Source organism: Oncorhynchus kisutch, linkage group LG2 (genome assembly GCF_002021735.2).
Source record: "Oncorhynchus kisutch isolate 150728-3 linkage group LG2, Okis_V2, whole genome shotgun sequence".
Taxonomy (NCBI): Eukaryota; Metazoa; Chordata; class Actinopteri; order Salmoniformes; family Salmonidae; genus Oncorhynchus; species Oncorhynchus kisutch.
The window spans coordinates 14,653,339-14,675,529 of record NC_034175.2 but is presented as its reverse complement, the minus strand read 5'-3'; the positions used below and the strand labels follow the sequence as shown (position 1 = coordinate 14,675,529).

General features: G+C 46.3%; 1 protein-coding gene across 7 annotated transcripts in view; it reads right to left on the bottom strand.

Annotated features, from left to right (window-relative positions):
• The window catches only part of LOC109901917 (triple functional domain protein), a 139,407-nt gene that overhangs the window by 59,252 nt on the left and 57,964 nt on the right, over positions 1 to 22,191 (bottom strand). For all 7 annotated transcript variants that reach the window (XR_004202781.1, XM_031788336.1, XM_031788341.1 and 4 more), the window contains 7 exons: positions 17,018 to 17,209; positions 15,123 to 15,254; positions 14,654 to 14,884; positions 13,106 to 13,228; positions 12,690 to 12,881; positions 9,683 to 9,852; positions 9,137 to 9,311 (listed from right to left, as the gene is read on the bottom strand). Coding sequence is in view for 6 of the 7 variants with exons in the window: in XM_031788336.1 (XP_031644196.1) it covers positions 9,137 to 9,311; positions 9,683 to 9,852; positions 12,690 to 12,881; positions 13,106 to 13,228; positions 14,654 to 14,884; positions 15,123 to 15,254; positions 17,018 to 17,209 (1,215 nt within the window). In the remaining variant the exon portion in view is untranslated. The remainder of the gene's footprint in view (positions 1 to 9,136; positions 9,312 to 9,682; positions 9,853 to 12,689; positions 12,882 to 13,105; positions 13,229 to 14,653; positions 14,885 to 15,122; positions 15,255 to 17,017; positions 17,210 to 22,191) is intronic.

Sequence of the window (22,191 nt, the reverse complement as noted above, 5' to 3'; positions counted from 1 at the left end):
ATCACAGTAGCGAATCTCAATACATATACGTAGAATTGTGAGAATCGCAATACATATCGTATCAGCACCTAAGTATCGCGATAATAAGTACCGTGATAATATTGTATCTTGAGTTCCCTAGCCCTATCAAAAACCCTTCTCAAAATATTACGATCCAGTCTAGAGTGCTACAACTCCAAAAATCCCAAACTCACTAATCGCTCTTGAAAATGTCTTGCTGACTGTTCTGTAGGAGTCATATTCACTTAACTCATAAGCACATAACAGAAGGCTGAATGACAGGGAGGCAAAGATCCCAGGCATAAATATCACAAGCCTTTAGTCCTTCTAACATCTTTTCTTCCCCTGCCACTCTCCTCTTCTCTAACGTTCCCTCCTTCCCAGGCGCCAGGAGCCACTTACCGGGCCGGGCTGCTCTCACAAAGAAGAGTAGAAACCCCTCTCTGGGTCTAAGTACACACACCATCTTTCCCTCCTCCTGGCTCATGGAGAGGAGACTGGCTCCGTGAGGACAGGAATCCTGCTCTGGGACTGACTGGGACACTGCGTGCCATGCCTCTGCCTCACCTCAAACCTGAACCTGAACCAGCATGTTCCTGCGGAACCCCTCATTGGGAGCCAAGAAGGAACAGCATCCTGGGGGTGTGAAGAGGAGGAGTAGAGGGAAAACAACCTCTCCCTCCCTCTCTCCTGTGTCATATTGACTGACTGACTGACATACCGCTCCGTCCCTCCCACAGATCACAGCTAATGTGAAGGCTTTACTGTGCTGCACCTCTGAGGTGAAAATACTGTACCAGTCTGGCTGTGGTCTCTTACCACACAGACTAGTGTGACTGCTGCACTACTATTGTGACATTACACCTCAGTGTGAGATGGGCTGCATGTGCAGACAGGCAAGGGGCAGTGTGTGCCAAGCATGGTTCGATAATTCATTTACTGACTGTAGGTTTCCACTTGGGAGAGACATGTGAGACATCTTTATGATAAATGAATAGAATGTGCCGAAAACGAAAAACATCCTCCTCCTCTGTCCAATGACCCTGTTATTGCAACACAACACCAACAATTCAGGTATGTGTGTGTGTGTGTGTGTGTGTGTGTGTGTGTGTGTGTGTGTGTGTGTGTGTGTGTGTGTGTGTGTGTGTGTGTGTGTGTGTGTGTGTGTGTGTGTGTGTGTGTGTGTGTGTGTGTGTGTGTGTGTGTGTGTGTGTGTGTGTGTGTGTGTGCGTGTGTGAGGGGAAACAAGGCACACACATACCTGAAGTGTTGGTGTTGTGTTGAAATAACAAGGTCATTGGATAGAGGAAGAGGACGTTTAGTTTTCGGAGCAGTAAGTAGACTACAGTGCAGTTTGACATTACAACAAATCACATGACATTGCATTCATATTCCTATTCATTTTATCATAAAGATGTCTCACATGTCTCTCCCAAGTGGAAACCTACAGTCAGTGAATGAAATATCGACCCGTGTTTGGCACACACTGCCCCTTGCCTGTCTGCACATGCAGCCCATCTCACACTGAGGTGTTATGTCACAATAGTAGTGCAGCAGTCACACTAGTCACACACACACACATGCACGCACGCGCACACGCACACGCACAGACACACAGACACACACAGAGTGCGTCTATTGCACAAGAAGAAAAGGCAGTCTTGCCTAATACTGTGAAAGTCCTGGGGACTTTAAGTTGCAACCACCTAGCAGACCGGATATGGTAACTGCTGGTGGTGTGGGAGACTACAGAGGTAAAGAGGGAGTTGACCTAAAAGGGCTTTGTAGATGAACACATACAAATGTATCTTTCTGCGCATACAAAGTGAGGTCCAACCCACCATTTGGTACAATGTACAGTGGTGGGGGAGTGACTTGGCATTTGTAATAAAGCGCAAGGATGCATGATAAACAGAGTCCAGTCTCTGTAAGACGGAGGAGGTTGCATGATAAACAGAGTCCAGTCTCTGTAAGACGGAGGAGGTTGCATGATAAACCGAGTCCAGTCTCTGTAAGACAGAGGAGGTTGAATGATAAACCGAGTCCAGTCTCTGTAAGACGGAGGAGGTTGCATGATAAACAGAGTCCAGTCTCTGTAAGACGGAGGAGGTTGCATGATAAACAGAGTCCAGTCTCTGTAAGACGGAGGAGGTTGCATGATAAACAGAGTCCAGTCTCTGTAAGACGGAGGAGGTTGCTTGATAAACAGAGTCCAGTCTCTGTAAGACGGAGGAGGTTGCATGATAAACCGAGTCCAGTCTCTGTAAGACGGAGGAGGTTGCATGATAAACAGAGTCCAGTCTCTGTAAGACGGAGGAGGTTGCATGATAAACCGAGTCCAGTCTCTGTAAGACGGAGGAGGTTGCATGATAAACCGAGTCCAGTCTCTGTAAGACGGAGATGGTTGCATGATAAACCGAGTCCAATCTCTGTAAGACGGAGGAGGTTGCATGATAAACAGAGTCCAGTCTCTGTAAGACGGAGGAGGTTGCATGATAAACCGAGTCCAGTCTCTGTAAGACGGAGGAGGTTGCATGATAAACAGAGTCCAGTCTCTGTAAGACGGAGGAGGTTGCATGATAAACCGAGTCCAGTCTCTGTAAGACGGAGGAGGTTGCATGATAAACCGAGTCCAGTCTCTGTAAGACGGAGGAGGTTGCATGATAAACAGAGTCCAATCTCTGTAAGACGGAGGAGGTTGCATGATAAACAGAGTCCAGTCTCTGTAAGACGGAGGAGGTTGCATGATAAACAGAGTCCAGTCTCTGTAAGACGGAGATGGTTGCATGATAAACCGAGTCCAGTCTCTGTAAGACGGAGGAGGTTGCATGATAAACAGAGTCCAGTCTCTGTAAGACGGAGATGGTTGCATGATAAACAGAGTCCAGTCTCTGTAAGACGGAGGAGGTTGCATGATAAACCGAGTCCAGTCTCTGTAAGACGGAGGAGGTTGCATGATAAACAGAGTCCAGTCTCTGTAAGACGGAGATGGTTGCATGATAAACCGAGTCCAGTCTCTGTAAGACGGAGGAGGTTGCATGATAAACCGAGTCCAGTCTCTGTAAGACGGAGGAGGTTGCATGATAAACAGAGTCCAGACTCTGTAAGACGGAGGAGGTTGCATGATAAACAGAGTCCAGTCTCTGTAAGACGGAGGAGGTTGCATGATAAACAGAGTCCAGTCTCTGTAAGACGGAGGAGGTTGCATGATAAACAGAGTCCAGTCTCTGTAAGACGGAGGAGGTTGCATGATAAACAGAGTCCAGTCTCTGTAAGACGGAGGAGGTTGCATGATAAACAGAGTCCAGTCTCTGTAAGACGGAGATGGTTGCATGATAAACAGAGTCCGGTCTCTGTAAGACGGAGGAGGTTGCATGATAAACAGAGTCCAATCTCTGTAAGACGGAGGAGGTTGCATGATAAACAGAGTCCGGTCTCTGTAAGACGGAGGAGGTTGCATGAACCCTATTACAGGGGCTGAGTCACTGGCTTACTGGGGCCCTCTCATGCCGTCCCTGGAAGGGGTGCGTCACCTGAGTGGGTTGATTCACTGATGTGGTCATCCTGTCTGGGTTGGCGCCCCCCCTTGGGTTGTGCCATGGCGGAGATCTTTGTGGGCTATACTCAGCCCTGTCTCAGGATGGTAAGTTGGTGGTTGAAGATATCCCTCTAGTGGTGTGGGGGCTGTGCTTTGGCAAAGTGGGTGGGGTTATATCCTTCCTGTTTGGCCCTGTCCGGGGGTGTCCTCGGATGGGTCCACAGTGTCTCCTGACCCCTCCTGTCTCAGCCTCCAGTATTTATGCTGCAGTAGTTTATGTGTCGGGGGGCTAGGGTCAGTGTGTTATATCTGGAGTACTTCTCCTGTCCTATTCGGTGTCCTATGTGAATCTAAGTGTGCGTTCTCTAATTCTCTCCTTCTCTCTCTCTCGGAGGACCTGAGCCCTAGGACCATGCCCCAGGATTACCTGACATGATGACTCCTTGCTGTCCCCAGTCCACCTGGCCGTGCTGCTGCTCCAGTTTCAACTGTTCTGCCTTCTTATTATTCGAACATGCTGATCATTTATGAACATTTGAACATCTTGGCCATGTTCTGTTTTAATCTCCACCCGGCACAGCCAGAAGAGGACTGGCCACCCCACATATGCTCTCTCTAATTCTCTCTTTTTTTCTCTCTCTCTCGGAGGAACTGAGCCCTAGGACCATGCCCCAGGACTACCTGACATGATGACTCCTTGCTGTCCCCAGTCCATCTGACTGTGCTGCTGCTCCAGTTTCAACTGTTCTGCCTTATTATTATACGACCATGCTGGTCATTTATGAACATTTGAACATCTTGGCCATGTTCTGTTATAATCTCCACCCGTCACAGCCAGAAGAGGACTGGCCACCCCACATAGCCTGGTTCCTCTCTAAGTTTCTTCCTAGGTTTTGGCCTTTCTAGGGAGTTTTTCCTAGCCACCGTGCTTCTACACCTGCATTGCTTGCTGTTTGGGGTTTTAGGCTGGGTTTCTGTACAGCACTTTGAGATATCAGCTGATGTACGAAGGGCTATATAAATAAATTTGATTTGATTTGATGATAAACAGAGTCCAGTCTCTGTAAGACGGAGGAGGTTGCATGATAAACCGAGTCCAGTCTCTGTAAGACGGAGGAGGTTGCATGATAAACAGAGTCCAGTCTCTGTAAGACGGAGATGGTTGCATGATAAACCGAGTCCAGTCTCTGTAAGACGGAGGAGGTTGCATGATAAACCGAGTCCAGTCTCTGTAAGACGGAGGAGGTTGCATGATAAACAGAGTCCAGACTCTGTAAGACGGAGGAGGTTGCATGATAAACAGAGTCCAGTCTCTGTAAGACGGAGGAGGTTGCATGATAAACAGAGTCCAGTCTCTGTAAGACGGAGGAGGTTGCATGATAAACAGAGTCCAGTCTCTGTAAGACGGAGGAGGTTGCATGATAAACAGAGTCCAGTCTCTGTAAGACGGAGGAGGTTGCATGATAAACAGAGTCCAGTCTCTGTAAGACGGAGATGGTTGCATGATAAACAGAGTCCGGTCTCTGTAAGACGGAGGAGGTTGCATGATAAACAGAGTCCAATCTCTGTAAGACGGAGGAGGTTGCATGATAAACAGAGTCCGGTCTCTGTAAGACGGAGGAGGTTGCATGAACCCTATTACAGGGGCTGAGTCACTGGCTTACTGGGGCCCTCTCATGCCGTCCCTGGAAGGGGTGCGTCACCTGAGTGGGTTGATTCACTGATGTGGTCATCCTGTCTGGGTTGGCGCCCCCCCTTGGGTTGTGCCATGGCGGAGATCTTTGTGGGCTATACTCAGCCCTGTCTCAGGATGGTAAGTTGGTGGTTGAAGATATCCCTCTAGTGGTGTGGGGGCTGTGCTTTGGCAAAGTGGGTGGGGTTATATCCTTCCTGTTTGGCCCTGTCCGGGGGTGTCCTCGGATGGGTCCACAGTGTCTCCTGACCCCTCCTGTCTCAGCCTCCAGTATTTATGCTGCAGTAGTTTATGTGTCGGGGGGCTAGGGTCAGTGTGTTATATCTGGAGTACTTCTCCTGTCCTATTCGGTGTCCTATGTGAATCTAAGTGTGCGTTCTCTAATTCTCTCCTTCTCTCTCTCTCGGAGGACCTGAGCCCTAGGACCATGCCCCAGGATTACCTGACATGATGACTCCTTGCTGTCCCCAGTCCACCTGGCCGTGCTGCTGCTCCAGTTTCAACTGTTCTGCCTTCTTATTATTCGAACATGCTGATCATTTATGAACATTTGAACATCTTGGCCATGTTCTGTTTTAATCTCCACCCGGCACAGCCAGAAGAGGACTGGCCACCCCACATATGCTCTCTCTAATTCTCTCTTTTTTTCTCTCTCTCTCGGAGGAACTGAGCCCTAGGACCATGCCCCAGGACTACCTGACATGATGACTCCTTGCTGTCCCCAGTCCATCTGACTGTGCTGCTGCTCCAGTTTCAACTGTTCTGCCTTATTATTATACGACCATGCTGGTCATTTATGAACATTTGAACATCTTGGCCATGTTCTGTTATAATCTCCACCCGTCACAGCCAGAAGAGGACTGGCCACCCCACATAGCCTGGTTCCTCTCTAAGTTTCTTCCTAGGTTTTGGCCTTTCTAGGGAGTTTTTCCTAGCCACCGTGCTTCTACACCTGCATTGCTTGCTGTTTGGGGTTTTAGGCTGGGTTTCTGTACAGCACTTTGAGATATCAGCTGATGTACGAAGGGCTATATAAATAAATTTGATTTGATTTGATGATAAACAGAGTCCAGTCTCTGTAAGACGGAGGAGGTTGCATGAAAAACCGAGTCCAGTCTCTGTAAGACGGAGGAGGTTGCATGATAAACAGAGACCAGTCTCTGTAAGACGGAGATGGTTGCATGATAAACAGAGTCCAGTCTCTGTAAGACGGAGGAGGTTGCATGATAAACAGAGTCCAATCTCTGTAAGACGGAGGAGGTTGCATGATAAACAGAGTCCGGTCTCTGTAAGATGGAGGAGGTTGCATGATAAACCGAGTCCAGTCTCTGTAAGACGGAGGAGGTTGCATGATAAACAGAGTCCGGTCTCTGTAAGACGGAGGAGGTTGCATGATAAACAGAGTCCAGTCCCTGTAACACGGAGGAGGTTGCATGATAAACAGAGACCAGTCTCTGTAAGACGGAGATGGTTGCATGATAAACAGAGTCCAGTCTCTGTAAGACGGAGGAGATTGCATGATAAACCGAGTCCAGTCTCTGTAAGACGGAGGAGGTTGCATGATAAACAGAGTCCAGTCTCTGTAAGACAGAGGAGGTTGCATGATAAACAGAGACCAGTCTCTGTAAGACGGAGGAGGTTGCATGATAAACAGAGTCAAGTCTCTGTAAGACGGAGGAGGTTGCATGATAAACAGAGTCCAGTCTCTGTAAGATGGAGGAGGCTGCATGATAAACAGAGTCCAGTCTCTGTAAGACAGAGGAGGCTGCATGATAAACAGAGTCCAGTCTCTGTAAGCCGGAGGAGGTTGCATGATAAACAGAGTCCAGTCTCTGTAAGACGGAGGAGGTTGCATGATAAACAGAGTCCAGTCTCTGTAAGACGGAGGAGGTTGCATGATAAACAGAGTCCAGTCTCTGTAAGACGGAGGAGGTTGCATGCATATACAACAAGTCACCATAATCAATTATAGAGAGAAAAGTGGCCTGAACAAGCTTCTTTCTAGCCATAAGAGGGAAGCAAGTCTTATTACGAAAATAAAAACCCAATTTCAATTTTAGCTTAGTCACAAGATTATCCACATTCAACCAACTACCGAGGTATTTCTGGGATGTGAATCAATATCATTAATCAACAACTGTACTGCTTCAGTCCTTTGATGGTGTAACAGGAAAGAAAGAGATTAGAATAACGTCAGAAGCAGAAATACTCGTTGGAGTCTCTCAGCAGGGACTGAAGACCTTACACTATCAGATAAAACTACTACAGAAACACTAACTGTGAAACATTCAATCTCTGGAAAAGACACCAGTCAGATACAGTGAGGGAAAAAAGTATTTGATCCTCTGCTGATTTTGTATGTTTGCCCACTAACAAAGAAATGATCAATCTATACTTTTAATGGTAGGTTTATTTGAACAGTGAGAGACAGAATAACAACAAAAAAATCCAGAAAAACACATGTCAAAAATGTTATAAATTGATTCGCATTTTAATGAGGGAAATAAGTATTTGACCCCCTCTCAATCAGAAAGATTTCTGGCTCCCAATGTCTTTTATACAGGTAACGAGCTGAGATTAAGAGCACACTCTTAAAGGGAGTGCTCCTAATCTCAGTTTGTTACCTGTATAAAAGACACCTGTCCACAGAAGCAATCAATCAATCAGATTCCAAACTCTCCACCATGGCCAAGGCCAAAGAGCTCTCCAAGGATGTCACAAGGTGACAACAGTTGGTGCGATTATTCTCAAATGGAAGAAACACAAAAGAAATGTCAATCTCCCTCGGCCTGGGGCTCCATGCAAGATCTCACCTCATGGAGTTGCAATGATCATGAGAACGGTGAGGAAGCAGCCCAGAACTTCACAGGAGGATCTTGTCAATGATCAAGGCAGCTGGGACCATAGTCACCAAAAAAACTATTGGTAACACACTACGCTGTGAAGAACAGAAATCCTGCAGCGCCCGCAAGGTCCCCCTGCTCAAGAAAGCACATATACATGCCCGTCTGAAGTTTGCCAATGAACATCTCAATGATTCAGAGGACAACTGGAGGAAAGTGTTGTGGTCAGATGACACCAAAATGGAGCTCTTTGGCATCAACTCAACTCGTCGTGTTTGGAGGAGGAGGAATGCTGCCTATGCACCATCCCCACCGTTAAACATGGAGGTGGAAACATTATGCTTTGGGGGTGTTTTTCTGCTAAGGGGACAGGACAACTTCACCACATCAAATGGACGATGGATGGGGCCATGTACCGTCAAATCTTGGGTGAGAACCTCCTTCCCTCAGCCAGGGCATTGAAAATGGGTCGTGGATGGGTATTCCAGCATGACAATGACCCAGAACACACGGCCATGGCAACAAAGGAGTGGCTCAAGAAGAAGCACATTAAGGTCCTGGAGTGGCCTAACCAGTCTCCAGACCTTAATCTCATAGAAAATCTGTGGAGGGAGCTGAAGGTTCGAGTTGCCAAACATCAGCCTCGAAACCTTAATGACTTGGAGAAGATCTGCAAAGAAGAATGGGACAAAATCCCTCCTGAGATGTGTGCAAACCTGGTGGCCAACTACAAGAAATGTCTGACGTCTGTGATTGCCGAAAAGGGTTTTTCCACTAAGTACTAAGTCATGTTTTGTAGAGGGGTCAAATACTTATTCCTCATTAAAATGCAAATCAATTTATAATATTTTTGACATGCGTTTCTCTGGATTTTTTTGTTGTTATTCTGTCTCTCACTGTTCAAATTATAGACTGATCATTTCTTTGTCAGTGGGCAAACGTACAAAATCAGCAGGGGATCAAATACTTTTTTCCCTCATTGTACGGGCAATAGAGGACATGATAGATTGGTTGATTGAGAGATTGATCGATCTGAACTTTATGGACATGGGGGCCACCTACGTCGATGGCGTCCCTCTCGAAGATGCGTAGTTGCAAGAAGAGTTCCAGTTTGATCTTCCTCTCCTGAAACAGGTCTTCCATCTGAGCCTGGGCCTCGTCCAGCTGCTGTAGGACACTCTGGATGTGGGCCATGGAGCTGTTGTGGGGAGTCTTGTTACTGGAGATAGCAGAGTCCCTGTGTGGAGGCCAGAGTCAGAGGTTAGATAGGTCAACAAACACATTAAATACACTCGTTTCAATGTCATGAATTACAGGTAACACTGTAGGTGGTGGAACAGCTAGCAGAGATTATTTATGTGTTAGAAGGCATGATCTTCGAAGCTTCCAATGCATCTCTGTTGCCTCCTAACTGTAGGGTAAATACAGCCTACGGGGACAGTGATACTGCTCTAAAATGCTGAACAGCTCTAAATAAACACAAAACTACCTTTATTACTTGGTAAATTAGCTAAGATCTACAAAAGTAGAGGGGGTAGGATATTTCTATGGCGGGTAGGGCCTAGAAGGGATTGATTTAGGATGGAGGATGAGTGCGCTGTGAGCTACCTGAGCTGCTGGATGAGGTCCTCTCCCTCCTTGATGACGTTGACAGTGGCCTGCAGCGTGGTCTGTTGCTGCTGGCCAAAGCGTTTGATCAGGTCTTGCACCGCCTCCACAGACTCAGCATACACATCGTCCAGCAGCTCCTTCTGCAGCTCCTCCAACCACGTCCACAGCTGCATGGGCACACAGTGACAGACAGCACAGGCGGCCAATCAGAAATACAGTAAGAGGTCTGCCGGCCAATCACACGAGACCAACTTGTTACGCTACAAACACACTAGAAAGGTAAAGGAGCTGACTGCTATCACACAGAGAGCCAGGTATAGAAGGACAAAGCAGAGGAAAGAGGGAGAGAAAGAGGAGTGAAGGAGGGAGCTGCATTGAGTCATTGTGGCAGGATTAACCATCTGGTTATATTGGCAGGGTGGGCCAAACTAAAGCACTTGCACCAGCAGGTAGGACCCTCCCTGCCCAACTACTACCCACTGCTTTTTTTCTATGCATCCCAAATGGCACCCTATTCCCTATATAGTGCATTACTTTTGACCAGCTCCCGTAGGGCCCTTTTCAAAATTCAAAGTGTGCTGTGTAGGGAATAGGATGCCATTTGAGACCCAAAATGTGTTTTGTTCCAGTTCATACAGCTCTATTTTTCCATATTAACACACAAAGACAGGCAAACACAACACAGGCTAAAAACAGAGGAGGAAAGTTGGAACTGGGCCTAATCCAACCACCTCTATACAACAGATGGGTATTATTACACCATATGGACACATAAAGGAAATCAGGCCACCACCAACCACTGTGTGAGTCATGCACTGTAAAGATGATATCAATGTCAGCATGCAGAGTAAAGTACAGCGCACTGGCACAGAACCTTTACAGAAAGGTTAATGCTGTTCATTAATGCCTAAACAAATGACATTGATTGAAACAACACAGACTGCAAGTTAACGTTCTCATAAAAGCTTCATGTTGTTTTTAGGAGACAATAGTGAAGAACCAACTCTATAGGTAAAACTGCCACCTCTCTCTCAGCCACAACATTGAACAATGGGAAGAAACACTCATTCCAAAGGTCTGCCTTCTTACAAGGGAAACCTTTCAAACACAACACACGCAATCTTCACCACAAATAAAGGCATGACAAATTACAGCTTTGAATAGAAGGTATTTCAGAAACAGAACAGCTTCTTAAATTGTGGCAATAGCTAGAGGCTCCAGTCTAGTAGATGAGAGTAGTAGAGGGGGAGGGAGGCACTGGGTTTAGGCTGTTGGAGATGTGTGTTACGCTCAGGAAAATAGGCCTATGTGTCAGCGTCTGTTTGGGCAGCCCATCCACTGTCAAAGCACACACACACACACATCATTGTGATGATGATGACAGAGAAGTCGCTGTTTGGAGGATATATTGGCAGGGGTGTTGTTAGAGTGCTGGCAAACCGTGCCAATATATCCTCCAAACACCGGCTTTGGGGGCATTATCACTTTTATTACGGGTTACCAACATATTCAAATAATGATTTACATATTTTAATTAAAAATGTTATTTTGATGAATTTATTCATACTATTTCATCCTTCCACAAGATATAGTCCCGACACAAATCTAGGGTTGCTACCCAAGCTGGCTGGTCGTTTGTTCTATCAGTTCGGATGGCAGAGACGCGACCCAGTCATTAAGTCTTTTTGTTCTGTATCCATGGACGCGACCCAGTTGTTTGTCCTAAACGTTCCATTGCCATACTGGCTGAAAACATTCTTATCCCTTGCTTGCTAGCTTGCCAATAACAGCTAATTTATAGTCACATCAAACAGTGTAGCCAGAATGACAACAAAGTAGCTGGATTTGCATTTGTTTAAGCTGTTTTCTAGTGACATGTATTTGGAGACATCCATAACAATGAGCTAATGATGCGCAATTTCACCTGGCATAGAAAATGTGCTCTCTCGTTAGGACACTGTTGTTCTGAGGAGCTAGCCAACAGCACAACTAACACAATCACTTCAAACTGAAGCTAGAAAGACTGCAAACTAGCTGCACTTCATTTCGTTTGACCTGGTTTCTATTAATATTTCTTTGTATATATCCATAAAATGTATGCTGATTCTTGATTTCGAATGGCTGAAAAAGCTGTCTGCCTGTCTGTCTCATCCTGACTCTCAACTCCCTACCCATTCATTACTATGTGAGAGCTGGAGATCGAATTTGAATATTGAAACAATGTTGCAAACGTTGGAGAGGAAAACAGAAAGATTTATACAAATCTCCTCTGTTGAAAACGAAATGCTTGTTTAAAAGAAATGTGAGATAATGTCTAGACGATGCTCGGCTGGGCTGATGAGACAGTGGATTGCGCATGCAGATGGAACAGAGTAAATATGCATTTTAACGTCATAGATTTAGCCGGTGCTAATTTATGGAATAGACACAGGCTGGAATGCGGTTTTAACCAATCAGCATTCAGGATTAGACCCAGCCGTTGTATAAATACAACATAATGCACGCACACACACACTCACACTTCTACTCTTCAGTGTGTGGGTGGTGTGTTATGTGGCAGTACTGATGTAATAAATTCTTCATGCCACTAAACTCCTGTATCAAACCTCTTATTACCTTGGCTGGCTGTCATCTCTTTCACAACACTAACTGGGCTGGGACGAGGGGGAGGTTGAACTCCTTTAAAGGTTGAACTTAAACTTTCCTCAGGGTGAGCAGGGGAGAACGCTCACACAGCCCTACCATGAGAACATCTACAACAGATGTCATTACCACCTCTAGAGGGGTATCAATATTACAACAGCTAGCTGGCAGGTCTCAATACACACAACTTTCTTTAATAGTTAAAAGGGTTTAAAGTCATTTCACACTCAGATTCATGCAATTTAGTAGACTCTGACTCAAGACATACTGTATATCAAATACAACAATAACTTTCATTAGTACTGTTTTTCAACAGGTACAGGTCTACTGTATAAGCCTATAAGGGGACCCAGGGTCGTACCTCTTTGACGTGAGTATGGAAGGCCACAGACATGTCCAGGAGGACCTTACGTTGCTCCACGCGACGTACAAAGTCCTGGATACGGTCCTCTAGCTGGTGGGCTGCCTGGTAGATCTCCTCTGGATCACATTCTCCTGTCTGGGCCAGCTGCTCTGCTGCCTCCAGCAGCTTGTCAGCGTTAGTATAGGTGTTCTGGACAGGGGGACATTAGAAGAGACATTATGCGGACTGCCACATTACAGGTAATTATATGAACATATCGGCTAATAACATATAAATGAATAAGTTCACAAAATATAATACTATTTTTCTCTGTGTGTGTGTGTGTGTGTGTGTGTGTGTGTGTGTGTGTGTGTGTGTGTGTGTGTGTGTGTGTGTGTGTGTGTGTGTGTGTGTGTGTGTGTGTCCCAGCTCACCTGGGCCACCTCCTCAAAGTCCTCGTGTCTCTTCTGCAAGGCCCGAGCTCTGTGTAGGGACTTCCCCACTCCGGTATGCTTACTGAGGAAGGCTTCACCATGGTTCTCTATCCAGTCCAGCACCTGCACACACACACCCACAGGGGCGAGAGAGTGAGAGACTGAAATACACCGGTACAGAGAGGGTTTGCCAGAGCCGTGTCTAATAAAGGCTGTTATTAGGACCCTAGAGAGATGTAGCACATGCTCCATGACAACATCTCTGTACAGTGATGGGCCTTTGGATATTCGCTACTTGGAATCAGATATGTTGAGCGTTTGATTGAGCCTGCCGGGCTAGATTGGAATCAATTAAATAGGCTAGTCCCAAAAGTACAACCCCAGCACTCCATGCAGGCTCAATTAAATGCTTGAAGCATTTGTAAGAAAACAGATACTAGTTGAACCCAGGTGTAGTGACTACTAGCCTATGAACAGGGATGTTATTGATATGTATTGTAGGAGCTGATATGATGTGCTGTGCCACAAGGGGGAGCTTTGGGACTTAACAAACTGTGTCTGGGACAGCTCTATAGACAGCCCTGTTCTGTCTAAGGCTACTGCCATAACATAATGCCTTCCCAGTTCAGACCCACCCTCTACCCTCTGCTCTGTATCACTGTGCCAAGTCTGGGCCTGCGTCTCAAACGGTCCCCCATTCCTAGTCCATACGTTTTGGTCAAAAGTAGTGCACTATATACGGAATAGGGTGTCATTTGGGACACAGCCTGGCACTTTTAATAAGGAAACATGGATGAAGAAATCCATAATCCACTACAGACCAACGTGTCAGCCTTTCTATGGACTGTGATAATATATCTCAGTTAATAACGGCCTTATTATTTATTGAACAGATGGGTGGCCAGTTGCCTCATCTCACTATTATTGCTGAATAGAAGAATAAACAGGATTTTGATTGAGGTTTTTCAAGGTCTCTCCTCTTAGAGCGCATCATTCTATGGGACATATGGAACACGCAACACATTACATGGCAGTACATTGGATTACCATGGCAACTAGTACGTATCAGGAGAGAGAGAAAGAGAGAGAGAGAGAGAGAGAGAGAGAGAGAGAGAGAGAGAGAGCAGGAGAGAGAGCGAGAGATACAGAGAGAGAGATACAGAGAATAACGAGCATGTCCACAGGGCACAGAGAAGTAGAAACCAGCTCAGTCCTAATCACAAGGGTCTGTCAGCAACTCACACAGATAAGTTTTCACTCAGAAACCCCAGGAGCCACTGAAAATGCTTTGAAGAAAGTGGAGACAGCTAAATGTACTCTGCAAAATTACAACACGGTTCTCTTTGGTATTGAACATGCATGAAAATCAGGTTTTAGATTAATAAAACACTGTACAATAAGTATAGTGATCTCTGACAATGATGGTAAAGTATCTGTGTAGTATGTATTCTGTGTGTTTGTTTGTGTTTGTGTGTATGTTTGTGTCACTGTGTGTGTGTGTGAGGTGTGAGTGTGTGTGTGTGCCTGCGTCTTCCTAAGCGTGTGTACCTGCTGGACGTCCTGTTGGAAGACACAGAGCTGCAGGCGCTGGTGCAGCCGGACCTTGCGGTGTTGCCAGATGTTTTCCAGTTGTCTCTGGTGGTGTAGCACCTCGTGGATGATGTCCAGTACGTGGTGCACTGCCTTGGAGTAGTTGGCTGAGGCCGTCAGCGAATCAGCACTACCCGGGGTCAGGGGCCGCTGCAGCTTGTCCAATAGGGACTTCCCGTCTTGGCTCACCTGGGACAGGAAAGGAGAAGATAGGAGAGATCCCAGGTGAGGTGGGGAAAAGGTTGACAATGAACTTTGAAAACACAAATTAATCTGAATTATGCAGGATTACTTGAGTGCATGTTGCAGATGCTATTTATTTTACTTTAAAACACGATGACACAAAAAGTGCTAAATCACCAACTAATCCCTTCAGTACATGAGCACTGGGCACCAGAATATGTAGTGACTGCAGGCCCCATAGTACCTCAGAGTAGGCAGTGGTGATGTGCTCATAGAGTCCTGTGTGATGGTGGATGGTGTCCTCCAAGTCCTGTAGCTCAGAGGGCAGGTCTCCTTCTCCACACGCCTTACACCACGGCTCCACATTACCCATGTACTGGAGGAGACACACACACACAGGATCACACATTATAATGATAATCACAAGGGGGTGTGTGCATGGTGGTGTGTGGTACAGAAATGAAAGAGATCAAAACCAATAGCAGGTTAAAGGTATATTATGCTAATTCTAAACGGCACATTAGTTCCACTGCTTGAACACTTTTCTATTTTAGAAGGGTTAAATAACGTCATGACTACCTAAATGTACCACAGCATGTGTATGTGCAATCATCCAACCACGGTGACTAGTGCACACAAAAACACTCTTGTTCTAAAATACTCAAAACGTGTACATATCAAAAACAGGCAATGAAAAATACTTATACTTGTCCTCGTGTCTGTCTCTGTCTCTCTGTCTCCGTCTGTCTGCCTCCCTCTCTGTCTCCGTCTGTCTGCCTCCCTGCCTCCCTCCCTCTCTGTCTGTCTGCCTCCCTCTCTGTCTCCGTCTGTCTGCCTCCCTCCCTCCCTGTCTGCCTCCCTGCCTCCCTCTCTGTCTCCGTCTGTCTGTCTGCCTCCCTCTCTGTCTCCGTCTGTCTGCCTCCCTGCCTCCCTCTCTGTCTGTCTGCCTCCCTCTCTGTCTCCGTCTGTCTGCCTCCCTGCCTCCCTCTCTGTCTGTCTGCCTCCCTCTCTGTCTCCGTCTGCCTCCCTCTCTGTCTCCGTCTGTCTGTCTCCCTGCCTCCCTCTCTGTCTGTCTGCCTCCCTCTCTGTCTCCGTCTGTCTGCCTCCCTCCCTGTCTGCCTCCCTGCCTCCCTCTCTGTCTCTGTCTGTCTGCCTCCCTTTCTGTCTGTTTAGTAAATCAGTAAATTACACATTCATGGCAGGGGATGAAAGCAACACATTGCCTTGCAGGCAGCCCTCGCTAACATTATTATTAGCTCTGCATCATCCCAGCAGCGTACTACAATGCCATTAAGAGATAGGAACTATTTTCATCTGTTCCTGTGGGAGCTGGCCAGGGAGAGGAGGAGAGGAAAGTAGAACAGAAAGTAGAGGCACTTCAGGAGAATACTGATACAAAACAAGTGATTATTCTAGAAATGGAGGGATGAAGAGAGCGGAGATAAAAGACAAAGGCATCATCTCATTTCATTTTTTCAGTGCGTCTCTCTCTCTCTCTCTTTGTGTTTCTCCTCAATCATCCCCCTTTTGTCTCCAGACTGACAGAGAGGTTTCAGTTTACCACAGCTTCACTAGAACCATGGTAAACAAACACAGACACACACAGCACTGAAACTTAGCTTCACATGCCAACCGCAAACAACCAAACAGTAGAGATGACACCTCCACTTGAATCAGTTTGTTGGAAAACATATGACAACAACTAAGTCCATATATAACATGGGCCTCTACCAAAGCAGGGTAAGATTCAATCCATGGAGTAGCTTCAAATCCTTGGGGATAGTAGGGTACACAAACCTGTAGTCTATAACAATACCGCCCACCCTGCTACTCTGGACATCTGGTTTCAACCTGACCTCATGCACTACAATAGAGGTGAAGAGAGAAGAAGGCAGAGAGGTTATGGAGAGAGGGAGGAGGAGAAAGACAGATAGACAGGAAGAAAAGACAGAGAAAGGAGGGGGAGTAAAACGAGGCAGAGAGAGGAAAATAACAAGAGTGTGGGTCTCTGTAGGAGCACAGCGCTGGAACAGGTAGTAGAGTGTTTTGGTCCTTTTCTGTTCAATCTGGAAAATCACAATGTGTGTGTGAGTGTTGTTGTTGTGTGTGTGTGTGTGTGTGTGTGTGCTTCCTCCTCACCTGGTCCACCTTCAGGTGGAAGGCAGCAGACATCTCCAGTAGGGTGGAGCGTTCGTCCAAGGCAGCAGCGAAGGCCTTCCACTCCTGCTCCAACTGACCTGAGATCTGCTGGATCTGCTGCGACGCGTAGTGACCAGACTCCAACAGCCGGTTCCCCACAGACATGATGCGGTTGATATTTACATAGACATTCTGGAAGGAGAGTGGAGGAGACATATTAGATATTCTGTAAGAGTGGAGAAGACATGACAAGGTTAATAGTTACATAGATATTCTGTAAGGAGAGGAAGGGGACATGACAGACATTCTGTGAGGAGAGGGGAGTAAAGTGTTACCAATAGTTACATAGACAGAGATAGAGCGGGAAGGAGACTGAGAGGGAGGGAGACAGACAAACAGGGTAACAGACAGACAGAAAGGGAGGGCGACAGGGAGGGATTCACAGACAGGCAGGAAGGGAGGAGGGAGGGAGACTTAGAGGGACGGAGACGGACAAGCATAAAGACAGACAGAGACAGGGAGAGAAGGAGACAGAAACACAGACAGACCGGCAGACCCAAATGGAGGGAGACAGACATAGAAAGACATAGATCAGCACAGGTTGGGCCATGGCTACAGACCCGGCCACATGAGGGCCTACATCAATAGTAAGGGCTTGGGAGTCTGGTGAGAAGTTAACACAGAACACACACAACACAACCTACTGTACACTCACACAAGCACGCAAACACACACACACACACACACACACACACACACACACACACACACACACACACACACACACACACACACACACACACACACACACACACACACACACACACACACACACACACACACAACCAAGTCCAAATTAAAAACAAACACCCAGAGAGACTATTACTCACTGAGAAGAGAACAGAACCCCTCCGGTCCAAAGGAAAACACCAGCTAGCCTTGGCCTCTACTCTCTTACGTTACAGTGAACAGAGGGGAGGTAAACTGTCAACTGGAAACAGACAATAAGGGGACTCCTATCATAGTGCTAAGTGCCTGTATTGTGAAACCAAACAAAGCTGCATCCTGTTGAGAAAATTTCTATGGCCAAAAATGTTTCCAGAAGTGAGAATATCAGTGAAGTCATAATAAAAGAATATTGAGCATTTTCAGTGAAGAAAAACCCCCAATTGAGATTCATGGTAAATTACATTACAACATTTCAAAATGGTCACCCAACTGCTGAACCAACAAACGCAGCCAATCAAAAGATTAAGGAGGTGACGGTGAGTGTGCAGCAGGCAGCTGATGTTAGTTATCCTGTGAAGCGTAGCGAGCCGAGTAGAGCAGAGGGTCTACACCCGTGGGAGAGGAGGAAGTCCCTCTAGTCTGACCACATGTCCACATGCTTCCACTCAGCCAGCCCCAGCCAGCCCTGACGGACGCCCACAGCACTGTGTGTGGCTGGGTGGGGACAGAGAAGGGGATGGAAGGTGCGGAAAAGGGAGGGCATAGCAGGAGATCCACCCAGACAGAAAGAGGTTCAGTCACGGGTCATGAGTTTCTCCCTCTCCTTTATCACCCATATCACAGGGCTTAAGGCCACTCCGCTCACTGCCTGCCTGCTGCTCAAAACGTAACACTTTGGATGGGTTTGATTGTAGTAGTACAACTTCCAGTCCAAAGAAAAGTGACTAGTGGGATCAAGTGTATGGTACAGTCACACACAGGCTGTGCTGTACTAAAACAGTGGTCATTACTTTCCAGTCCTATTGGCTCTAGTACAGCTCAACAATGGCCACGCTTCCCTTGTTTGAGAAGCCTTTTAGTAGGCTTCCTCTTTCATGTGGTCAGAGCGACAACGTTATCTCAATGGTTTAATGAGGTGTTTATGGGAGACGGGCTCTTGCTGCCAGCTGTAGACACACACACACACAGTTGATGAGCTCTCGCTGCCTGCTGTAGAGATCTACGGTATGCTGGGTAATTAGCATCTGTCGGTTAGGGATCGATACCCTCCCTGACACTGTCAGTGTCATTCTACTACTCGCACACTAAAACCAAAACAACACCAAAACAACACCATGTCCCTTTAAAAGCTGTTGTGATAAGATAAGACATAGATCAGCAAACACAAATTAATTATTCCATTTTACATGCAGGACTGTTAGCATTCAATTACCCCTTTTATCTAAATGAGAGGCTGTAATGAATCACACAACACTGCAGTGTGCTCTGAAAAAGAGGTGGGTGAATCCTCATTATACTAATCCATAGCAGGGGAACATCAATGGACCAATGTTCAACATCTCTGTCTGTCTGCAAACACTTTTTAAACCGATGAGAGTTGAGAACACCACACGCTGACAAACAGACAGACATACGGACAGACAGAACGGACACACACAGGGCTGGGCTAGATAAAGACATCTGCCCTCCTGAAAAACGACAAACGCCTCTGACTCCGATGACATCTGTGAAGCATTCAAATGTAAGGCTAAATAACAGTCTCTCTCCACTACATGGTTCCTGGATGTAAACGACAAGCAGCATGGTATCTTAGCCAGGGGGAGCTAGACAGAGGGCAGGCCTAATGTAAAACGACAGACAGCATGGTATCTTAGCCAGGGGAGCTAGACAGAGGGCAGGCCTAATGTAAAACGACAGACAGCATGGTATCTTAGCCAGGGGGAGCTAGACAGAGGGCAGGCCTAATGTAAAACGACAGACAGCATGGTATCTTAGCCAGGGGGAGCTAGACAGAGGGCAGGCCTAATGTAAAACGACAGACAGCATGGTATCTTAGCCAGGGGGAGCTAGACAGAGGGCAGGCCTAATGTAAAACGACAGACAGCATGGTATCTTAGCCAGGGGGAGCTAGACAGAGGGCAGGCCTAATGTAAAACGACAGACAGCATGGTATCTTAGCCAGGGGAGCTAGACAGAGGGCAGGCCTAATGTAAAATGACAGACAGCATGGTATCTTAGCCAGGGGAGCTAGACAGAGGGGAGGCCTAATGTAAAACGACAGACAGCATGGTATCTTAGCCAGGGGAGCTAGACAGAGGGCAGGCCTAATGTAAAACGACAGACAGCATGGTATCTTAGCCAGGGGAGCTAGACAGAGGGCAGGCCTAATGTAAAACGACAGACAGCATGGTATCTTAGCCAGGGGGAGCCAGGCAGAGGCCAGGCCTAATGTAAAACTCCTGGAGGACCCGGGTTAAAGGGAAAGTAAACACTGGGCCAGGCCTCTGCATAGTATCCATTGACTGATCACATTACATACACCACCAAGGCTTACCCACATAGCAGCATACCACAGAACTCAAGCATCACACATACTGAGCACTTAGAGCAGGGAGGGTCCAGTCCACAGAGGAAAATACTGGCACTTATACTGCTGTCACAAAGCCCATTTTTGCATGGCAAAGATATGAAGTGTGGCCGCTTTCCATCTCCACATCCCAGACTTGGGGAATTCAAAACAAATGCAATCAAGAGTTATTTGTCTACGCCAAAGGGACTGGTCCGACACGTGAACATGATAATGATAGTGTTTCCATTTTTCCCCCGTTGTAAATGAACAGACAACATTACAGATAGGAGATATGATCAGGATGGAACAGGAAGAACTAATCAATGAGACTGACACAGTAATGGAGGACTTGGCATATGCCAATAACCCAAGTCTGAGTCCCAAATGGCACCCTATTCCCTATATAGTGCACTACTTTTGACCTGGGTCCATATGGCTCTAGTCAAAAGTGGTGCACTATGTAGGGAATAGGGTGTCATTTGGGGGGGGGGGGACCTAGGCTTATAGAATCTGAGAGGGTGAGAGGGGAGAATGTCTTGAACAGGAAGCACCTGGGGTTACTGGCTAGCGTTCTCCAAAATAAGGAACATGACAGAAAGTCTATTTTTATTTCATATTTACCTTGTTCTAATATTCACACAGAGAGGAGACACTAGGAGACTAGGCCACAATGACATCACATGTCCATTCTAGCATTACCATTTCCATTATGTGTTTCAAACAGGCTTCCATTGTGCCGCTATCAGATGGCCATCTGCTTTTCTATTGAACTGGTTTTGAATTTCTGTCAATAGTCAAGGGCACGTTCCTCCCCAAAGTGGAACCATTGAGTGTAATATTACAACAACACCATAGGGGGCAGATTAACATCACATCTCCATACCTTTCATTTGCATATTACAAATGACATAATCATAGATGATCATCATCAGCCCCAGCCATTGTGATAATCTTCCCTTTCAAACACACACACACATTTTACCCTCACAGTATCATCATCAGCAACTAGCTCTACCTCCCAAATATGATCCAGGCAGTCACACAGTCTTTCTAGTCAACAGGAAGCATGGCATCCTGGGGAAAAGGAGGCGTCAGTCCCTCTGTTCCAGAGTCCCCCTGCCAATTGTTGACACTGCACACTGATGGCTAAGTCATGCACAATAATGCCTGTGTGACTGTGACCAGGGCTGGGTCTGGTGATCCCCCTGCCTCAATGGGGCCTGTCTGTCTGTCCGCTTCTCAAAACAAGCTAGGCTGGCTCAGCATAAAATAACTCGAAAAACCTCTACAAGCAAGATCATACTAAATGATAAGAGGATAACATTTAATTGTATAGAGAAGTGGTTCCCAAACTGTTGGGCGAGGGGTCAGCAGAAAAAATAAATAGAAAATACAAATACGAACTCAGTCCGGATTTATAATTACACCTGAAAGTTGTAATAGTAGAATGCAAAAGGTGCCATTTGGAAATTGGGTAGTGCATCATCAGCTCCTCTTGTCTTGTCAGTCAGTGTAGACCTTATAGATATTTACAACTCGTCAGAAATGTCCAGATCAACTAGCCCATGACAACGGTTTTAGAATGTCGTTTTTTTCAACCCATAGATATTGTTGAAATTTTAAATTGAAATTTTTTTGTCACTCAAATATCACATGAATACACATTAGACATGGCAAAATGTATAGAATTGCAAGAAAATTTGCTTTAAATTCACTCCAGCATAGAAATAGATGTGGTGAGCACACAGGGGGTGCGAGTGAAAAAGGTCGGGAACCACTGGTATAGAGGAATATGTCCAAGGAAACAATGTCATACAGTGTAAGTGTACTTAGTGTAAGTGTACTTTACAGTATTAGACCACCATACAATCTAGAG